At 33.6% G+C, this 24,404-nt stretch overlaps 1 protein-coding gene across 2 annotated transcripts in view; it reads right to left on the reverse strand.

Annotated features, from left to right (window-relative positions):
* Window positions 1–24,404, reverse strand: part of LOC142984299 (uncharacterized) — a 131,681-nt gene that overhangs the window by 17,624 nt on the left and 89,653 nt on the right. For both annotated transcript variants that reach the window (XM_076131794.1, XM_076131793.1), the window contains one exon: window positions 8,060–8,090. In XM_076131794.1, coding sequence (XP_075987909.1) covers window positions 8,060–8,090 — 31 coding nt within the window. The remainder of the gene's footprint in view (window positions 1–8,059; window positions 8,091–24,404) is intronic.

Here is a 24,404-nt window from a genome sequence, read left to right on the forward strand (position 1 = left end):
AACCATATACCATAATATTTTGCAAATAAATAGAGTGAAACGTGACATAATTACGCTATCCCATCCTTATACATCTTCCTTATCTAACACGATAGAAGCTTAAAGACTATATAAAAGACAAGACAATGCAAGATCAATTAACTATGTTTCGTCAATAGAAGTTTCGCTGCAGTTTTGAAGAACTACCACGTCTCTACATTTTTATATCCTTACTTTTACGAATTATAGTAGGTTTCGATCATTAAAATTTCATACAAACGAAGCTGGGAACTTAAAGAAATCATGGTATGAATCAACCGAAATTTTGTGCAAAGTTTGGTCTCTCTTGAATGCCCATTTGGTCTTCATCATTTAATGAACTGGTGTTAACTAACCACCTAATTTAAATATGATTCACGTTACGTATGAACCATGTGTGCATACGTCATTGTCATGTCTTATTATGAATAACAACATGTCTACCCAAAAGTCCCACTGTAATCCCACGCTTATACTGTCAGCTTGATCAAAACAGCAAAAAATAGTTTAAACCGTGGGCTTTAGAAAATAACTGAAAATATAACTAACTTCCGAGCTATGAATGAATCTTGAGGAAAACGTGAGTAAACTACGTAGATTCAACTCGTGACCATCAGACTAATATGCTTGGATCTTCTCCCACAATGTGAGACTGGTTAGATTTTTAGTATATCACGCTGGCCAAGGGCCGATTTGATATTTGCTTTCCTTCAAAAACTGATTGAGGAACTTTGAGACGTTCAGCATTTAAATTAATCAGCATGGCTATTCTTTTAAAACTCTCTACCATTTGCGATAAAAAATTAGAGACAAATGTTTATACCACTCATTGATTAAACAGTGGCCCTGAGTATCTTTTTAGCTCTTCACATTAGGATTTACGCCTTGCCGAGATAGTGGTAGATTCAGTAATTGTTACGATTAACATAAGCGTCAATGAGGAAGCCCATTCCGCTTCTTCTTTTAAAAGTTTGTCATTGTGGTTACTTTGCAACGTCAATGAATCCGGCTTTTTGGGCAGACGTGAAAGTCTTAGTCGCACGTCTATTCGGGATATCTATGCTATTTGGATCTGTAATTCTAGCACCAAAAAATTGCAGACTATGCATTTGACCTAATTGATTTGATTTTGGTAAGTATCTCTACACTCATTTGGGTTTAAAAAAAACAAGAAAAATATACAACTAAGAGACCTTTCCAAAAGGACGTTTGACTGACGCACATAACTCCGAGGTTAGACGTACAAATAAATTGATATAATGGTCCATTATGAAGAAATACTCGGATAAAAATAACTGAACTTGAAGTGAGCTTATAACTAACGTTGTTTAGACAATTTTTTATTGATTTTTCGTATGACTGTTGATGTTTTTCTGGGATTGTAAAGCAATATTGAGGCACGGTAGATTGTTTCGTAATAATCTTTGATTGATTCAATTTTAATCTTTTCTGGTATTTATTTTAATCGTAACACTTACATAAAATAGGATGATTGAAATTTCTAGCTATTTCATTGTTAAACAGCAACAATATTTTTTGTCTACAAGAAAATAACTCAGCTTGGTCTTTTTACTGAAATTAATCTTTACTCGAATATTTATCAGGATTTAGAATGTGGGAAGGGAAGTTTGTAAAGATCGTACCAAGTGGCGTTCTTTGGTCTCTGCCTACCTTTATGGGAAAAAGGCGTGATATGTATGTATGTTATATCTATACTAATATTATAAAGCTGAAGAGTTTGTTTGTTTGTTTGATTGTTTGTTTGTTTGTTTGAACGCGCTAATCTCAGGAACTACTGGTCTGATTTGAAAAATTCTTTCAGTGTTAGATAGTCCATTTATCGAGGAAGGCTATAGGCTATGTTTCATCACGCTACGACCAATAGGAGCGGAGTAGCAACCAAAAATGATACAAAAACGGGGAAAATTTTGACCCATTCTCTCTTATGTGACGCAAGCGAAGTTGCGCGGGTCAGCTAGTAATAAATATAAAAAGCACAAATTCAAAGTCTAAATTGTATCCCTAATACTTCATATAAGGTAAGGATACTACGGACTATGAGTACAAGACCGACTCGTCTTAGTACTTTATAAAAATAGCACACGAACATTTCTTACAAAAAATATTAAAATTGAAAATACCAAGAAAAACCTATCAAAACTCCATTACTCCACATACAAGGATGATAACATAAAATCATTATTTTAACACCTTAAAATGTCACAGGAAATCGATTCGAAGAAAAACAGAAATGTTTCTACAATTCTTTTAACAAATAATAATAAGACATCAACTCACCGCTTTTTCGTACATTTTCTTTTATTATTTTATTTTAACCTTCCTCCTGTCACTGTCAATGAACAAAGCTGTAAAGAACTTAATTTACTTGTTTATACAAAATGGACGTTGTAAACAAATTATTTAGGACATTTTAAATGACGTTCGGTGTTGCCGATAGATTACACTGAAATGCTTTGAACGATTACTAATGGGAATTTGGCGATAAATAATTATCGTGATATGTAATCTATAAGCTCTATAAATAAAAAGAAAATGTCCGTTTATCTGTCTGCAATTTAAAAATAAATAGGCTTAACATTTTTTTTGGTCAGCCCGTGACCATGGTCGATGTAATTCGATCGAAACGTCGGGTAAGCAATTATGATATCTAACCTTTAATTTTCAATCGCGTTTAATACCCCTTGCATTTTAATAATTTGTAACTATGCTTTGTTCATGAAGCTATAACCTATGTACAATAAATTTTCAAAATATCAACCAATTTTTTTTGGCATTTTTGTGTCTGTCTTATACGGTGTAATCTTTGAAACGATTAAACCGATTTTAATGGGACTTTCATTGAAAGTTAAAAGAGTTTCCTGGGATACCTTTATAACGAGAAAAATACTATGTTCTTGCAGATCAAAATCCCATGGATAAGACCCAATTAATGTCGCGGGTAGTAGTAAGTGGTACATAAAAAGTGCGTTATCTTTCGATAATAATATTATAAAGCTGAAGAGTTTGTTTGTTTGTTTGTTTGTTTGTTTGTTTGAACGCGCTAATCTCAGGAACTACTGGCCCGATTTGAAAAAATCTTTCAGTGTTAGATAGCCTATTTATCGAGGAAGGCTATAGGCTATATATCATCACGCTACGGTCATTAGGAGCGGAGTAGCAACGAAAAATGTTACGAAAACGGGGAAAATTTTGACCCATTCACTTCAGTGACGCAAGCGAAGTTGCGCGGGTCAGCTAGTCTTTCGATAAGCTGATAATTAAAAGGTGTGTTACTGCATTCTTTGTTTATATAAATTATGTTGTAAATACTAATCTTTATGTTACATTATCTTTGATAGGTACTCACTACTCGTCACTTCCGTTTATTGAGTATTTCAATTGAAAAGTTACTTCAAAGAGAGAACATAAACAAATAGATTTTTATTAAAAGAAGAAAATTTAAGAATTGGATTACGAGACAAATAAAAAAAATATCATACATTTTTCACAAAAAGTAATAAAATACGTCTTTTTAAAATCAAATCAGATAATTTGACATTTCTCAACGCTTATTTTCTACAATATCAGATAATATTATCATAGAAACAAACTCTCATATACCTGTATGACTAACCTTGTTATATACCATTCAACAAAAACATAAATAACACAATTATTCATACAAAAGTTACGTCAAAACTATAACATCAGTCATCGACAATATAAAATATTTGAATAATAAGCCATCACCGGTCACTTATACCGTTTAGTGTTGCCAACCTTATAAAACGCTCACGCCGGAAAACATTAGTGGTTTTTATGAAATTTTAAACTTTCTAAATATAATTATTAATGATAGCAGGAAACCACTTGTTGTGGTACGTTGATCAAAGATGTTAAAATATATTTTGGACACGTGTCAAAAATTGTCGTGTTTGTAAAGGCTCCTTCACACACTGGCTAGTAGCGTTGATTGGTAGCATGATTATAAACTTTACATTTAGGATTTGGTTAATTTTGTCCGACTACCAAATATTGAACTGGGAGTTAGAAGTTCTAATTCTCTCTTGATAAAAGTCGGAGTGCTAGAACTGCGAAACGTGGTCCGAAAAAGAGCAAGCCTTTGCTCTTTTTTAACGTGGACTTCATACTAAACTATTTTGGTATACTCTTGATAAACACGGCAGGTTTTAATAAAATTGTTAAACCAATAACCGTCTAATTAATCTCTATTTCAACAAGCGTTTGTGATCGCCTCTTCCGCTACACATGCATTGGCCAACGTGTAAAACAATTTCAACGAAATAAATAAATATAAGTCCATGACGTTGTTAATTATTTCGTTTCTGTTGCGTACTTTCTAGTGCGTATATAAATAATAGTGGGTTGTTTTATTACATAATAATTCATGTATTTGACTGACTTACCCAAGGTTTAATAGAAAAACAAGCGCTGTAAGCGTGCACGTGATTTGGCAAGTAAAATTGCGAATTGTACGTAAATCAGTCATTGCAGTTTTACTGACGATGTAATTGATTGCAATTTGGTAAAAATGCTTCGTCTAATAGTTTTTGTTGCAGTTCTAGAAGCTACGGTTGTTTTTGAAGATGAATTTTGTGTTTTGAGATTATTTTTGTTTATGCTGAAATTGAAGGTTGGCTAGGAATATTTGGTTACAAAGTTTTCAAGATCGTACTCGTTACAGGCCTTTTGTTCTGGAAACTACCGTAGAGCTATAAGCTTATAATATTAAGTAGAAGAGTGTTGATAAGATGTAATTAATGCAGCATTTGTTCAGTTGCGGAATATTTCAAACACAAGAGCTTCTAAGCTATTTCAAAACTAATCCTTTCCAAGCAGCCGATAAATATATTGTATTGCATAAGAGTAGACCTATTATAAGCTCTAATTGTCACCTTAACACGGAAGTATCATAAATGGGGAGAAAGTAATTTGCATATAAACGTATTGAATCAATAAACACAGCACGCAAAAGAAATCCCTATAAAAACTACTAAAACAATGGTTGTCGCGAAAATTATAATAATAGTATTAACCAGGACACGAACAAATCCAAAAAAAATTACACTGCCATGAATTTAGTTTCACTCAGAAGGAAATAGTATTTTATAGTGGACCTCATCCTCGAAAGGTCTTTGACGTTGTTAGGCGATTGTTATCTTAGTAGACAACAGCCGGTGCCTACTTTTTACGTGCACGGAGCACGGAGATGCCCAAATCAAATACCAATAAGCGGTCACCCATCTATAAAATGTCCTCACCAACAGTTGCTTAACCCACAGATCGTTCACCGGTTAGAGTAACAAGTTATGAGTTCCCTAAACAAGTAGGGGAACAAAACGACTCCATCCTTTCCCAAAATTCTTAAAAATAAAACCAGAAAAGTATCAAATGAACTAGTCTAAAAGAAATCCTTTTGAAAACATCAAAGTATGTTAAAGGAAGCGGTAATTCAGTCCATCCTGCGTTGTCTTGAGGAAATGGCCGTTTGTCTTCGTGTCACAGGTGTATTTGTGGACCTTTATGGAGAGAATGTGTGACAAATGGAGATAGGAGGTGCTTGGGTGTATTTCTGGAGACGGAAGGAGATTTCGGGAAAAGGAAATGTAACGGATTAATGTGTGTTGGATAGAATATTTGTTTTGTAATGGAGATGTCTTGTAGAGTTGGGTAGTTGAATGAAAAAATGACTAAAGTTTGAAAATTAAAGGGAATTAAACAAATTTTTGGACAATGGAATTCATAGATTGTGGTCGTTGGCATCTGCTATTCCGGAATCATATCGTGGCACGAGTTCGAGCAATGAGACACTTGAAAACCTATTCCAAAGCGGCTATAATAATTATAAGAATAAGTTATCATATTATTTGGCGCGAAGGAGACATAAATTCTTTGGTAATATCTGCTAATTAGTCTATAAAAAAGCACGTGTAATCTACCCACTAACACAAATCTCCAGGCCAATAGTTAATAATCCATAAATAATAACAAAAAGCACTTATAAATAGCAGGTGGATAACGTTATTTTAGTCAGTTCCATTCTCACGGAGACGTAACACATGTCCGCTATTTCTGTTCTTTTATTGCGCACGTATGACACATTTGGAATTCTCTCTGTTTCTATGTTATATAGAAATTCTTATTGTTTAGATGCAGATTTGATAGATGCAAATTTTATGGGGAATTGAGAATTTTGGATAGAAAAGGATGTTAGAAATCATCACTATACCCTTACAAGAAGAAGAAAATTGATGCAAGTTAATTATGTCCTACGTCATGTTCAGATAGATAGTCGTAGAGGATTAGGTGATATTTATAATCATGGAATGCATCATTGCAATGTCTTTGCATATTTTTGACGATCTGTAAGTGCAAGTTTAGTGAGATATTTAGAGTTTCGGATAGAGAAGAATGTTAGAAATTATCACCATACTATTAGAAGAAGAAGAAAATCGAAAGCGAATGCAAGTTAATTATGTACTACTTCAGGTTCAGAGGGGGCTAGTCGCAGAAGATGAGGTGAAATTTATAGTCATGGAATGCATCAATGCAATCTTTCGCAAATTTTTCATAAAAGTACAAAGTATTTTTTGTTGATTGAGGAAGTTTGTGGGTATAATAGTGCAGAAGATTTTCAACGAGATTTTATGACAAATAATAGATAATATCCGGATGAATCACGTGTAGTTACCGACAGTAAATAATGTATAGAGCAGAAGAGGGAAACACTTAATCTAATGTCTGCCTCGTAGAGTGATTTGTTTCTCACGGTCTCTCAGTATAAAATGTTTAGTAACTCCTTTAACTATATAACCTATATAGTAAACTAGCTGATACACAAGAGAGAATTTTCCCCGTTTTTGTAACATTTTTCGTTGCTTCTCTGTTCCCAATGGCCATAGCGTGATGTTATATAGCTTAAAGCCTTCCTCGGTAAATGGACTATCTAACACTGAAATATTTTTTTCAATCGGACCCGTAGTTCCTGAGATAAGCGCGTTCAAACAAACAAACAAACTCTTCAGCATTATAATATTAGTATAGATTACGCTTCCACGGCTATTTCGATGAAGCAATCTCATGAAATTTAGCTTGGAGATGAAGACCCGATGTCACACTAAGACTGTTTACAATAACAAAAACCTAGCGAGTCGCATGCAATGCATATAACCTATTGCTGCCCCAATGTTCAGCAAGGGTCTCTTCCCGAACGAGGGAGAGATTAGGCCCTCAGTCAGCATGCAAAGTTTCATCACGATGTTTAAATCAGAGTATAAAAACTTTCCAGGAAAGCTGACAAATAATACATTTAAAACACTATTTGAAAAACAATGAACTACGAGAAACAACATTAAAAAGGTCATAAACCCCACGATGAACACTCAGTCGTTTAATTTAGCTAACACTAGCTATTCTTTTGTTCTAATAATAATTCTGTGTTACAGTGTATTTTTGTATGTATTGTGTTATAGTTCTTATGTGGGAAGAAGAATTCTGCAATGGTATTGGCTTTACGTCATTGGGTTTGATTGATAATAAATATTGATTTTTACTGGAGTAACTAAAGCTTCTCCTTTTTTTTATTTAATTTTCTTATTTCAGACTACGTAATTTTTTAGAAAACAGACGCAATAAACACGTTCTAACAGTCTTATCGTTAACTGAAGGTAGGTTATTGAAAGCACTCGGAATTATATTCCCGAGTCTTTATGAGTATAAAGATCTAGACTGTAGAAAAATCTTGTTAAGTATTTCGGTTACATCGATTTCTGGTTCTCAAAATTGAATAACATGCTAATAGTATGTTGATTCTCTATATATTAGGTATACCCTCTATGATCAAAGGATCAAATATGACGGTAGCAAATAGTAGTAATCTACGTAAAATCTGTTACAAAAATCACCTCATACTGAGGTTTTCTTTATCAAGTTTTACACTCACCTCTAGGGCACCTACATTTTTTACCTGGTTTCGAAAATATTCTTTAATATTAAAGAAAATTATCAAAACTTGACTTACCTCTTCGATGGAGGACGACATAAGCCCGGAGCTGTAACAAGAACACACACGTTACGTTCATTCAACAACAACATGAAAACACATCGCTTCTGCCATGTCACTTTAAAACGGGACTTTTTAGACTTCCCGACTTTTTAGAGGATGTCACTTGTCGGAAATGTTTATTTTGACACATTACAAACAGTAGCTCGATTCTCTACCAAGATCCACCGACAACCAGCTAGCTATCGAGAAATTTGTACGACTATCTAATCAGCGCCTCTAGCAGGCGTCGTAGGAACTATTTTGGCAGTACATTTTAAATGTCAAACTTTCGATGCATGACAGAACCGACTGTAAATAATTGAGCTACAGTTCTGACTTGTAATTATTTTTGTCACATTAAAACGGGACGGTCTCCCCGACTCTTTAGAGAATGTTACTTGTCGGAAATGTTGGTTTTGACACATTAAAATGCAGGAAATTGGGACGACTTCACGAATTACGTTATTTAAATGATTAATTTTAAAAATTGTATCAACAAAACTGTCTAAAAACAATCTGTAGCTTAAGCAAATTTAGGGTTATATTACTTGCCCTATAGCGGGACATTAATGGCTTAAATTAATAATTAAAATCATTCTTATATTGCGGAACCAAATTATTCAAAAACTTACTTAAAATCTTAACCACTGCACACACATTATCATAGCCCTAAAACTAGTCAAGTCTGTTTCAAACTAGAAACAGTACAAAAGCAGGAAGTACACCCGTTATTGTTAATAACATCGTCCTGTCTTGTTATAGCTGTTATCAACAATCTGCATACGAGTCAACCCACGGGTTAATCTAGTGTATATTGCACTTTATTGATGTCACCTTTAGTTTTTATATATTCAACTTGTAACTGTAAATGTTACATTTCAGTATATAATGAATAAAAAGTAAAGGTATTTTTATAGGTCGAATATGACACATTTTTTTATTTTCAGTCATCTTAATTGCTTAAATATCAATGTTTATTTACATTGTTTAATCAAGGAATGTAAAAATTGTTATCAATGACGAATTTATCAAAATAAAGGTTAAAATCCTTTTGAGTACATGTAGATAATTAATCTCATTAAATTAACTGACAAAATTTATGTAAACACTTGTCGAAAAAACGATTATTTATAATCTAACAAGTTACTACTTACCAACACAGCAGCGAGCATTTTTTATCCTTTTCCTTACTCTTAGACATTTTTAAATTCACTATTAGTTATCACTTAAAAGACAACACTCATAATTCACAGTTCACACTTGGTAACAAAGTTTTCAGTTATATTATATTGTTTCAAAGTTTATCGCATTTGTATATTTCGATAAAATGTCGCACTCATTTTTCGTTAGTCGTTTTTTATATTCGATTATCCAAAGTACCTAAGTATTTTCACTAATAGAAGACAGATAACTATTCAATAACCAAGTTAACTTATTGACAACGGTTGGTAAAGATCACCAGCTTTACCCCCGGTTTCTGAGGTACATTTAGCGGTAGTTTATCTATTCAATAGCGTTTTAACTCATTTAAAAAAAAACATTATTGAATAGACAAACCACCGCTAAATGTACTCAGAAACCAGGGTTTAATAATAATCTATTGAAATATTGTACTACTATAAAATAAATACTACCACGCTTACTAATACACTACGTTAAAATGAGTAACAACAAACTATACTAAAGAAACTAGCAAAAGTAATGACTAATATGTTCACAAACATACAAAAAAACTATCAAACCGTGAACTTCTGTAAGTCGTGTGACAAGGCCGCACGTATCGGAACTAACTAAATAACTAACTGACTCATAATTCATATGGTTAAGGAAAATACCGTCAATTAAATATTAGGTCGGGGAAAAAGTCTTTTCGCATTATAGTATGTATGAACTTGTAATAAAAATCTTTTCTGTACACAAAAAAACTCGATATTTTGGTACCTCACGAGCTCACTTAAAGAGACCTAATGAATCGTATTGTGATTCTGGAAGCCAAAGAGATTTTACTACAAGTTCATAAATACTACAGTGCGAAAAAACTTTTTCCCCGACCTAATAGATATATTTCTTATGAAAGAGTATGCTAAAAAACTTTGAAAGTTACTGGTTCTTAAAGGAAATCATGCTCGCGAGGTCCCTAGTTTGATGCCCCGGTCGGGTAAATGATGTTGGGATTTTCCAATCTTAGAATGTTTTCACGTTAAGGAAAGTGCCCGGTATAGACTCATGGCAAAACAGACTCGTGGTAATAGACATCAAGATAAGGAAACCAATTGCAATATTAATGTCCCGTTTCTGAAGCACATTTAGCGATAGTTTATCTATTCAAACTGTCATGTTTATATGAGTTTAAACGCTATTGAATAGATAAACTACCGCTAAATGTACCTCAGAAACGGGGCAAGTGCGTAAGTAGGTGAATTCCATACATATCTAACCACAGTTATGGGTATAAAGTGTGTTATGTTACATCGATGTTTCAAATCTATCACCTAGAAAAAGGTAGGAACTTAGAATTATCATAGCATTCCTCTATTTTTGTACATACGCTGCCCTGAACTGATCAATATAATTGCATAACTTTTATACAAGATCTGTATAAAAGTATCATGCGAAAGTTGACAATTACTACTTTGTTACTGCCGAAATGATTATTACTATCAGTATAACATGCTAGTGGCTATATCGTAACGACTAAGGCAATGAATAGAATTGAACAACAATGGACGTCCAATGTCGAGCCTATGAATCAATTTAGACGATACAATATTGGAGATCAATGAAACCAATTTGATAGATAACGAGACTGGGTCGATACTAGATAGCAAAGCGAAGTTAGCTGGATAGTCTACTTCGAGTATGAAGAACGTATAGAACGTGATTTTGTTTAATTTATGTTTCCTTTTGGGGTATTTAATAATTGTCAGGTGTATTATGAATGACATGCCTAACATTTACATACTAACATACATAAAATTACGCAATTTTACCCATATAGTTAGGCAGAGAGCAAAGAACCCAATAACATAAGATTTATAATTCTGTAATTTCTATAATTTTAATTGGGTAGTTAACATTCATGTTAAATTTAGGAACATTATATTCAACATTTTTTCTGATATATTATTCTGGTAACATTGGATGATCTTATAAGAAAATCTTCAAATCAGGAAAAGAATTGCCGCAATCGAAAAGTGGGCGCTTAGGTCTTATTTCACGTTTCCAGCTATATTAAACGGGTCGGGAATTTCAAACAAATAGCTTTACCAAAACGATGTTTCTAATTGTACATTAACAATTAAAAGTATATTTACTTGCACACATTATCCCTAACTCTCATACTCATTACTTTCTCGACCATCTGTTGAAGCCCTCAGTAAATCATTAGTCATAACGTCTACACTACAATTAGTTCCCACGGCTGCGTTTACAATCTATACAGTTACTTGATTATAATTATTATTATTAATAGTGTTAGGTCAGAGGGCAATGCGAGAGTTATTGGCTAGTTGGAGAGATTGAGAAATTGTGTGGAGGACAATAAGTGGCTATCTTAATTGGTAGTTTGTATGAGATAACTACTAATACTAAGGAAAATAGTGTTTGAGATTGAGATGTTGTATTTTAACTAAGTTTTTTTTTAATGTTAGGAACTATAAAAATATGTGTTTTTCTTGTTTCGATTGCGGTGTATGTAGATAAATATATATTCACAGTTACGATTATATTATTAACGGGTAATAGAATGACTTGAAATGAAATACATCTAATTAGAAAGTAGAAAATCCAAATTAAGTAATTACTGACTGATATATATCATTACGCTAACAACTTCCATATAATTATTAATTGAGTCTTATCAAAAAAAAACTATTCAACACCTTAATCTACCATCATTCCCAGTTTCAATTAAAATCTACACCAAATTAATCTTTCAAAACATTAACCGAATCATTTTGCACAACACACACAACCTAAAACAAACAAACATAACCAACATATTAAAAAAACCACAACTTCATCAAAACCGACACATCATTTTCACAACATTTCACTCACATACATACATACACTTCACTATTATCATGTTAACGTAACACTTCCGCGGTAAGCAGTGTCGGTGCGTCGCGAACGAAAACATCTGTTCAACTCAATTGAACCTAGGGAAGTTTATAATATGCATTGACACGGTGTAGATACAGTGTGTTGCTTTTTGTGTAGAGATTATATTTTGTGAATTAAGCTATTGATATGAGGCAAGTATGTTTGGATGGGTTTTTTAATTATATATTAATTAAAGCGACCAGTAAAAATGTTTATGTCGCATTTTAGTTAGAATATATATTTTTTTCTTCAAAACGAAAAGTATTAGAATAAACAAATACATGAAAAAAAAAACCTGTCAAATTTATAGGCATAATATATATGTATTAACTAAATTAATACCAGTTACTAGTAGCTACTTTGATACGGGGATTCGAACCCAGGTACATGATATAAAAGTTATTAGCATTTTATTACACTTTTGACCAAAACTTTAATATGTCGCTGATATTAAGTTTTCAAGGCAAGTAGAAAACAGATGCTTTTCTATCCCAAGATGAAATATGACAGTTAATTATCACATAACACAGAACAACCTAATATACTACAAAATACTATTAAATTGTTTCTTCAAAAGAAAAAATAACTTTCAAAACGCATACTAAATAACAAAGCCCATCTAAATAAGCCCATAATTTTATTTAATTAGCGTGACTGAAGTATAAACATAATTGGAAGACATTCGGAGCTATTTCTGTAACATACTATTTTAATTTTCAGTTTCGTCTTGTACGTCAGAAAATCGTGAAGTTTTAACAATTTTAGTGAAAGGTTTTACTGCATTTTTGTTAAAGAAAAAGCTTTTTTTGGGAGTAATTATCACTGCTAAAATGATAGATTTGTAAACTAGACTACAATTTTTATCATAAAGTGTAGTCTCTTACGAAAACTTAAACGTGTCTCAATCTAAGTGATGTGTATATCTTATGTTTTCTCTGTAGATTTACGTGTTTTAAAAAGTGCATATAATTTGGAGCTCGTGGCTTAGTTTACAACAGCCGCACGGATCGATCTCTGAGGTTAAGCTACGCTTGCCGAGGTTGTTCCGTGGATGGGTGACCATCTTATACATATCGAGTTCCTCCGTGTTTCGGAAGGCACGTTAAATTGTGGGTCCCGGCTGTCATTTTCGAAGATCTTTGACAGTCGTTAACAGTAGTCAGAAGCTTGAAAGTCTGACAACCAGTCTTACCGAAGGGTATCGTGTTAATACCCAAGTAACTGGGTTGTGGAGGTCAGATAGGCAGTCGCTCCATGTAAAACACTGGTATCCAGCTGCATCCGGTGAGACTGGAAGCCGACTCCAACATAGTTTGGAACAAAGGCTAAGCGAATATATAAAAAGTGCATATAATATGTGAATATTGCTCAAAAGGAGCACTATTTGAGCCTTTTTCTATAAAGACAAAGGCTTTGATGATATGATGTAATCATGACACATGCATTTGATAATACATTATAGTGTCAAAAAGAAAATCTGGATGCCAAACCTAAAAGGTACAAATGGTAGTTATTCCAGCAAAAGGCAAGAGATACTCACAATAGCTACAGACTATTACAGAAAACTATACCAAAAACAAAACGCAATATCAGTGGAAAAAGAAAGTCAAATACCCACAGACTTACATCCCGTACCAACAATATTACTATCAGAAGTTATAAAATCAATTAACACACAGAAATTAGACAAAGCCCCAGGCCCAGATCAAATACCTAACGAAACAATAAAATATACACTACCAGTGCTCGCTCCCATTCTAACAGATTTATTCAACGACATCTTAACAACCGAAAATATCCCCCCAGATTGGACAAAATCAACTATAATTTTATTATACAAGAAAGGGGACAGGGGAAATATAAGCAATTACAGACCTATCTGCTTAATGTCTAACATATACAAAATCTTTTCAAAGATCATACTGTCAAGAATGACCGTAACGCTTGACGAGAACCAACCAAAAGAGCAGGCTGGATTTCGAAGTAAATTCTCGACAATAGACCACATCCACGTCGTAAGGCAGGTGCTGCAGAAATATAAGGAATACAATAAAGTATATTACATTGGGTTCGTCGATTACAACAAAGCCTTTGACTCCATTTATCACGAAAGCATCTGGCGAGCATTAGAAAGTCAAGGTGTGCAGTCCAAGTATATTCGCATAATAAAACACATCTACTCAAGAAGTACAGCCCAAGTCAAACTGGAAAGAACAGGAGAAGAATTTCCTATCGAGAGAGGTGTTAGGCAGGGCGATCCCGTCTCACCGAAATTATTCTCCTCTGTCCTTGAAATGGTTTTTAGAAATCTAAGATGGGAAAACCATGGACTCAACGTTAACGGTGACAAACTTAATCATCTACGTTTCGCTGACGATATTATTCTGTTTGCTGAATCTCCAGGCAGTTTAGAAGAAATGTTACAACAGCTATCAGACGAAAGTGCTAAAGTAGGCCTTACAATGAATGCATCAAAAACAAAGGTACTGACAAACTCAGCGAAAACAGATATAAGATTAAATAATGGACAGATGAAAATTGACTACGTTAACGAATACATTTACTTGGGCCAACTTTTAACCACTGAAGATACAATGCAGAAAGAAATAGATAGAAGAATAACAAACAGCTGGAATCGGTTTTGGTCGTTAAGCGAAATCATGAAAGACGAAAATATGCCTATTAAAGACAAAAGAAAAGTATATAATACATGTATCCTGCCATGTTTATCGTATGGATGCCAAACATGGGCCTTAAATAAAAAACAACTGAAAAAGCTCCAAGTTTGCCAAAATGTAATGGAAAGAAGTGTGATTGGAGTGAAAATAAACTAGTCCCAAAAATTAAGGGATATAAAAAAAGAATCCAAATTTTTGGGTGATTTTCAACAAGCTGTAACTCCGAGGAAAATGGTCGTACAGAAAACATAAAAAAAGAAAATTGTAGCTCCAAGTGTCTAGTTTTTAGATATTACCATGAATTTTTTTTGTCATAGCCAGGTCTGGAGAAATCATACGAAAACTACCAGAAAATTTTTTTTTCAAATTTTTTCCCTCCTAAAAAAAGGTCCACGGGCTTCAAAAAAATTTTTTTCATTCTTTTGTTCTAAAGTTCTTTTAGAAAATTTAATCTTCTTTAATTTGCCGTATTCAAAAAGCCTGTGCGACAATTTGCCACGGAGTTATCGTCTATCAAAGCAAAAAAGTTATTTTTGACTTTGATATTCAATAACTCCGGAAATAATGATCGTACAGGAAATCAAAGGAGGGTTTTAAAAACTGCACAATATTCCCTATAAGAAAATGTAAACATCTTCTAAGAAAAAATTTTTTTTTGAATTGAAACCTCGGACTGAAAAAAGACAAAAATTCGCGAAATTAAGGATATTTGGATAACTCGGTATAACTTTGGATAAAATGGATGAACGAAGGATATCGTCGGTAATTTTTCAACCTCAAAGTGTCCCCTAAAATTCCTCAAAAATTCAAAGCGCTGCGATTTTTTTTTCATTGTGCCCCGAAGCTTCAAATTCTTTGTTGTTGCAAAAATCACCATTGTGAGCAATTTTGTGATTTTTATTCATTTTTTTAATAAAAAAAATTTTTTCTCTCTAAAATCTTTATTTTTTCGATTAAAAAGCAAATCGCGTGCCTATGCTCACTCCACGACATCGTCGAGCCCGATTGGCTTATGTGCATGACCATCACGATTGGGGTCGTAGACAGTGGACCAGTGTCTTATGGACTGACGAATCTCGATTTTGACTTCATGGCAGCGATAGACGATCTCTCGTTTTGTGATTTGCTTTTTAATCGAAAAAATAAAGATTTTAGAGAGAAAAAAAAAATTGATTACAAAAATGAATAAAAACCACAAAATTGCTCACAATGGTGATTTTTGCAACAACAAAGAATTTGAAGCTTCGGGGCACAATGAAAAAAAAATCGCAGCGCTTTGAATTTTTGAGGAATTTTAGGGGACACTTTGAGGTTGAAAAATTACCGACGATATCCTTCGTTCATCCATTTTATCCAAAGTTATACCAAGTTATCCAAATATCCTTAATTTCGCGAATTTTTGTCTTTTTTTCAGTCCGAGGTTTCAATTCAAAATAAAAAATTTTTCTTAAAAGATGTTTACATTTTCTTATAGAAAATATTGTGCAGTTTTCAAAACCCTCCTTTGATTTCCTGTACGATCATTATTTCCGGAGTTATTGAATATCAAAGTCAAAAATAACTTTTTTGCTTTGATTGACGATAACTCCGTGGCAAATTGTCGCACAGGCTTTTTGAATACGGCAAATTAAAGAGGATTAAATTTTCTAAAAGAACTTTAGAACGAAAGAATGAAAAAAAATTTTTTGAAGCCCGTGGACCTTTTTTTAGGAGTGAAAAAATTTGGAAAATTTTTTTTTTGGTAGTTTTCGTAGGATTTCTCCAGACCTGGCCATGACAAAAAAATTTCATGGTAATATCTAAAAACTAGACACTTGGAGCTACAATTTGCTTTTTTTATGTTTTCTGTACGACCATTTTCCTCGGAGTTACAGCTTGTTGAAAATCACCCAAAAATTTAGATTATTTTTTTATATCCCTTAATTTTTGGGACTAGTGTAAAAGACAAGGCGAAATTAGAAATTATAAAGATTAAAACTAAATTTAAACACATAACCACGGTATATAAAAGATTGAAATGGAGGTGGACTGGACACATGGTAAGGGAAGGGATAGAGAAATGGACAAGACTAGTCACAGAATGGTACCCACGGGATAGCAGGAGGAGTAGAGGAAGACAAACTACACGTTGGGAGGACGATCTGAAGAAGATCGCTGGCCCAAAATGGATACGAATTGCTAAAGACAGGGAAAAGTGGAAAGCATTAGAGGAGGCCTTTGTCGAAGGACAAGCTGAAAACGATGAACTGACCGCAAACAGTGTGTAAATGTAAATCTCAGCAATAAAGGCTTATTTTATTTTATTTATTTTATAGTGTTTGCATGGTAAATTAGACATGTAATACGCAGTTTTAAATATGACTCAGTTTAATTATAATAAATACTATTACATACTAAATGACGGGAATAATTGAATATACATATTAAAAACATTACATTACATAAAAAAAAATACATATTAAAAAGATAAAAGACGTGTGCTCTTTTGGAAACTGCATTTTACTGATAACCTCGAAATCATAAAATCATACAGTTAAACCAATTTTGATTCTAATATATAAATAAGTCACGATCATTTTTATTCGTTAATATTTTTCCTAGAGATATGAAATAATAGTCTCACAATACAGATTCAAATTAGAGTACTTACTAGCATTACAAAATATTGACTTTAAGTCAATTTAAACTATTTATTTGTTCGTAAATAGCAAGAGGAATTTACTCAAACGATTCCGTGAAAAACACGCACGTAGTGTTATCTAGAAATTCTAAACAGCTGATAATAAGAGATAGCGTCGAGTGAGATCGATAAATCTGTGTAAATATACTTTCGTATCGAGTATTTTACAATGTTACATAGTATATTGAGCTAGTTTCCTGCCTTACAGATGATTACTGTACCCATAGCTTACTATCCCTTAAATAAATGGAATTACATACATACATAACTCCATCATAGGGATAAACAGAGACCAAGGAACGATGCAACTAAAGGGAATTCAAGTAATATTACTTTTGTTTCGGGATTAAGGTTTTAAGTTAATGAAGCGATATCATAAACTCAAAAGTTCGTACGGAATCTTAATACTTTGTGTACGTTTTTGGTTATTTAAATCTTAATGAAGTTATTACGAACAAATTGCAATTTCATAGTTAAACCTATGATTCTTAACTATAGTAGTATACTAGCCTAGAGAGAGAATAACGAATTAGAATAAAATAAAGTTCTTGTTTAAAATAACATCAACCTGTGTTCCCACTTTACGCAATTTATATAACATTCGCGGAATATTGACAAACTCGAGTCTACTTCTGGCTTAACATGTAAGTTATGATTAATTACAACGATTTCCTATTTAATCACACAAATATCACTAATAAGAGGAAGCACTTGACAGATTACTGAGTATGAATTAATTTTATACATTCACACTTAACTTGTCTCCATATGTTAATATAAAAACAACTTAAGGAGTTCGAGCGGTGATATAGTAATGTTGTGATATTTTTGAACTTATCGTTTTGGCCCAGGACTTTGTTTGCATGGAAAATGAAAATGGATAGTATCTCGTGTTTTGACAAATACATTTTTAGTGTGTCAATTCTTTTAAAATGTATTCAGCCTTTAGCGTGATTAAGATGTACACTAATAGACTGGTATCTTCTTGAAAACACGGTTCTGCAACCTATTTTAGTATCTAACACTAATAAAAAACATTATTTTAATTATAAAAGAAGAATAATAATAACTTTTATATTAGTCATATACCGTAACAAATTCAACGCGACATCTCTCTACTCAACATAACACATAAAAATCAAAAGTTCTTCAAAGTGAACACGCTATACACACGAGTGGTCCAATATGGCCGCCCTAAATAGTCGTCATTGTCGCATACCGAGTGTGTACTGATTGTTGATAGGCTAATAGACAGCTCATCGTTTATATCACGCTGTGTTCGTTAAGGTAGCAGCAGAGGACTTACTAATATGGAGCTAAATATATTGGAACTATAAACTTGGCCTTTACCACAAATAAAAGTTTTTACACTGGAAAATGTCGTTCGACAAAAACTGCTTTCAACAATCTGTCTTCAGTAAGGTATAAGGTGCTTTAGATTAACGATTTTAAACTATCGTTACTGGTACACGTAATTTTATTGTAATTGGGTGTTATTTGCGTTTAAAGTCAAATTACTTTAGATTAGCCGCAAAGTAACCACTTTTTTTTGACATAATGCAATGACCAACCACACTAAAAATTTGCACCTCCGAACCTCGAAGTTCAATTGCGGTTATATGAAAATAATGACAGAAAAACACTGTAAGCATTCAGCAGAGTCTAAACACTGAGAATAACGTTTCGGCGCAGGCTGCACTCGCCGTGATCGCAGGCTGTGCCAAGTGCAACCTGCGCCGAAACGGTAGGCATTTTAAGGTAAAATGCGTGTTCGCGTTAATTCCCGTGTCCTATTAAATATTAAACATGCAACACGAGAGTTTAAAAGTTATAATTACACAACTTTCCATAACGTCAATACGATGATTAGATGATTTAGAACACATGCATAACTTTTGTGTTCTTTAGACTTTCGTCAAATATTTGATGTAGACAAACAACGGTATGTAATAAACAATTTCTACTAAACCTACAAATGCATTAATATCGTTAACACTATCGTCGTATCGCGGACATATTGACACAGATAAGGGAAATAGGCAACTAGAGCGATGCCTAGATGCTCTAGAAAGAGATACTTTGTACCGGTCACTTAGATATTCGCAGGTAATGCGAGTAAGTGCAGTCGTACGTAACGAGAGATTGATATAATAGGCGATTTCTTATTTTTCTCAGTATTCTATTTAAGGTCAAGATCAAGGTTGAAGAAGATTAATAACTAGGATTTTTACTCCAAAAAAAGACTTTAAGCGAACGAAGTCCCAGGCAAAAGCTAGTGGGTACTATCAAAAATGCAATAGTCTCGCTCTTACCTTTTTTTTTTTTTAAAGACAACTCCCGCACTAAGAATTGCTCTTGTGTCGCGGGGACTTTTACAAACATACAAACAACGGACACAAAGCACAACCAGACCCGAAACAAAACCCACGACCTCCCGACGCAGTGGTATCGGCGTGGCGACCTAAACCACTGCGCCACGGAGGCAGATTTCGTACTCAGCCACACACCGTTTTGTAATAAAATGTAGCAAGGAAATGGTTTGACCAGGGGTCTAAAATAAGAGAAATGGACATATTTTTATCTTTCAATTGAGCGGAGCCGTGCATGTCTGATTCTATTTGAGTCTAAATTTGTGTTTTCGGGACAAAAGTTCGTTATAATATGACGAAATGCTGGAAAATGCGCAGTTCTATGTCCGCATTATTACAGTTTCAGACGCTTCATTTAATGTAGTAATTGTCGAGCCGGGAAACAATTCACTCTAATTGTTTATATATTCGCCGTGACATCAGCCTGTCATCGAACCGGTGATGTCATGGCTCAGTTTTTCTAATGCGCTGATAATGAAAGTATACATATGATAGAATATCATATGATAATATGGAGGTATGAAAAGAGAGTTCACTATATTCAGAGGTTAGATTTTATCAATTAGGTGTAGTGGAGAGTAATGGACTCTAGAACTGTTTTGCGTTTTAGCTAGCTGCCTTACAGTCTGCTTAAACTACCCCTACCACAAAAAAACAACGTTTATGTCCGGATTAATTCCCCAAAAAATTCAGGAATTTATAGCCTTATAGTCCAAAATCTTAAGAGCCTTATCTCGGAGGTATACAACATTCTGAATTAAGAAACCTGCAGACTTATGCTGTTGTTGGTGGCCAGTTTTATAAAGTAACTTTACTCGGAAGTACAGAAAAATATCTATTATAATCGAAATATTGTACATGCTACGGCTCTCTACTAAGTTGTAGGGCTACAGTTGGTAGGTTTTCTAGATAGTAAGTACATTAATGCAAATGTGTAAAGTAAAATTAACCCACACAAGTCTACTTTAGCAAATAAAACATTTCTTAACATAATATTTTACATTCTTATCATGTAAGTTACACGACTGTTATGCTTATCACTGGTTTTCAGTTTATTTTCAGTTCTTATGAAACAATGTGCACGAATTTTGTTTAAAACCTTTCCTGTTTATTAGTTTAGAATAATAATAGTCTGTTTTGATAACATTGTATTGTTCGAAAGGATTCGAAAGGGTTTAGAAACAATGGTGCTAAATTATTGTTTAATATTACTATTGTTTTGTTGTACTTGTAAAGGTGTATAATAGACTAAAGGCGACTTCGTCCGCGTGTAAACCCTTCCCGTGTAAATCCCGATCGCTCAGGCATCCGGGATAAAAAGGAGCCCATGTGTTATTCTGGGTCTTCAGCTACCTATAAACCAAATTTCATCGTAATCGGTTCAGTAGTATTTGCGTGAAAGAGTAACAAACATCCATACATATTCACAAACTTTCACATTAATAATATTAGTAGGAAGTAGGATATGTACATAACATCACGCCTGTTATACACGAAAGTGTAGGCAGAGACGTACGAAATACCCCGTTGTTTCAACAGTAACAATGTTTTCATGTAATAGATGGCGATCCTGTTTAATATAACGGGAATGTTACCGAACTCCGAGCTCATGTGAGAATAATCGAATAAAAAACAAATAGCCCTTCACCCGACCCGTGAATGGAATCTAAGACCTTCTTATCAGCAGCCGTATTCTCTACCGTCTAGACCACAGAGGTATTAACTATTATCAGCCAGGATAGTGGGTTCAAGGCCTAACCCCTCTCTTATTCCGGGAGGAGACGCCTGTCTAGTAGTGGGACTGTAATGTGCTCAATTTGCTAACTTTTTAACTTAAATAACACAACAAAGTTATATAAATTGACCCATCATTGACCTTAAACTATCATCTGCAGATAATTAACGTCTAGGTTTTGAACCCGGGACCTCAGCTATTATTATTACTGGGTAATTACCACACGTCGCACAAGTCATGCCCTTTTAATTGACAATCAACGTCATAGTGATCTCTAATTCCTATCAATTAACACTTAATAACTTTTATTGGTATTTTATTGTAGAGAGACAGTAGTAAAATCTATTTTAAGTTGCATTGTAAAATTTATTTCTAGAACGTGATGACAATGGGGACTTCTTGCATTTGTAAAAACGCGCTAATTTCAGTAACTACTTAACTGGTTCGAATCGAAAAAATATTTTTGTGTTAAATACTGTGTCCTTTTATTTTGCTTGACGATTCGGCGCAGAATATTATAATGCAATGGTATCGGTAACAGCATTAATCTTAAACGCGATTGAAAAAATCGACTGAAACGTCGGGTAAGCAAATAAGGTAATAACATTTATTTTTATCGCGTTGCATTACAATATTACCTGTACAAATCGTGAGTTTAAAAACGCGTGATTTGAGGAAGGTAAACTATCCGTGGTCGCAAGTGGACTGCATTTTACTATAATAATATAAACTGCCTATATTGTAACAAAAACAAAATTAATGTCAATTACTCCGATTTCATCCTAATTTTTCAATCCCGCAAATTCTCTCTAAGAATTAAGACCAGTAACGCGATTCTCTACCACTATCGACTATCGACAACGGGCTAGCTATCGAGAAATTTTGTATGAGAATCGAACGCTACAGAGTACATACTAATATTTGTACCTAATCATTGAAATAAACTTCCGCACCATAATTATTTTCTATTAATTAATATAATCCATTGAACAGTTATTTCTTAATGACATACCCACCGTATCAACTAAGTTATACAATATATGTGTCACCTAAGATAAGCGGGTCAGTAAGATATCCACAAATACAACACAATCAATCATTATTTTTAATACTTTATCAGCGCTTGATATGTTGGTACAGTCGACCGCAAGTGTAAAATTAAATGTAGGAATTACAGTATTCTATCTCTGAAGTCTTTATGAGGCCTTACAAAGCCATGTTAATTTTTTAGCTTGATTGAAATTTATTGTTTACATCATAAAAAAATCTTTTAGAAAAAGGTGTAAGTGTTGAATGATATTTGCGTACTATTCGTCGTTTGTATTAGGTGCTTATGCCATGTGTTTAAAGGCGACTTTTACGGCAATTTCGTCCTAATTATTTTCATTACGTTTTAAGTTTAAGTTTTAAGCTATTCAGTTGAAACCAAATAATACATCTATAGCTTTAGTACACATTTTCGCACAAATAAGTTACTTCATACTTCTAACAAATAGCCTTAAGACAATTTTCACAGTTTTTTGATCACGACTGTACATAACTTGATGATATAATGAAGTTCAACATTGAAAGAAATATTTTTATGATAAGCATTGTATCGAATCGAATATATACTTGTACATTTATGTATTTAATGATCTACGTTAACTACTTGGATTAATTGGTTACAGAAGATGCTTGATTAATAGTTATTGATTTCCTAGATCCACACTTATTATTCAATATAACGATGAGGGTCTAAGTTAGTTCACTCTTTTATTTAATATGTGTATATTACGAAAAAAACTATTTTAAATGGATTTCGCAAAATTTCACTAAAATATCATTAATACAGTAAACAAAAAATACAAAACAGAAGCTAAGTAACCAATTTATTACTATAAAACTTATTTCAGAAAAAATATGAGAAAATGTGAATGAGGCAAGGATAGCTTGCAGGGGATTCTGCTTAACGCTATAAGAAAAAGGCGTGATTTCATATACGTATGTTAAGAGTATAACAGCTGTTGTCTCAAAATCGACTTCCCAAAACATAACTCAGTAAACCAACCACAAGTAACAAATACAATAAAAATAGCAAACAATATTATTACACATACGACTCGTAAATACGACATAAGTATCTATTAAATAACTGAAATTACTAAGGCGCCCATAGCCAGTTGCGCTCACCGGTCTGTAAACGATCTGTGGGTTAAGCAACCATTGGCGCGGTCATTATATAGATGGGTGACCGCATAGTGGTATTTGAACTGGGCGTCTCCGTGCTTCGGAGGGCACGTTAAAAGTCGGTCCCGGTTGTTGTCTACTAAGATAACAGTCGTTAAGCCACGTCAAAGGCCTTTCGGGCGGTTTGAACAACTTTGACACTAGGTTGACCACTAACCATACGACAAACAAACAAATAACTGAAATTATTTAGTCGTACTCCCGACACGCGATGTCGCGTGTGTACGCGTTCACGGTACAAAACTAACTGCGTTATCTTATCAGTACGTTGATAGTGTGAACAACTGATTCATACTAGTTCAGTGTGGGGAGAATTTTCCTGAAATGGCAGGTTTTCTTTGTGTTACTGGCTTTTTGTAATTTAACTGTTTTAGTGAGTCGTCGTAAAGCTGTTTTGTATGTTTCTAAATCACGTAAAAATAGATAATATAATTTGAGTAGAGTTTTTAATTCTAGTTTTGTTTGGTTGGAAAAAAGGCTAGGCTGATTAGATTTGTACTGTTCTAAGTGAGACGCAAGCTGAATT

This window comes from Anticarsia gemmatalis, chromosome 26 (genome assembly GCF_050436995.1).
Source record: "Anticarsia gemmatalis isolate Benzon Research Colony breed Stoneville strain chromosome 26, ilAntGemm2 primary, whole genome shotgun sequence".
NCBI lineage: Eukaryota > Metazoa > Arthropoda > Insecta > Lepidoptera > Erebidae > Anticarsia > Anticarsia gemmatalis.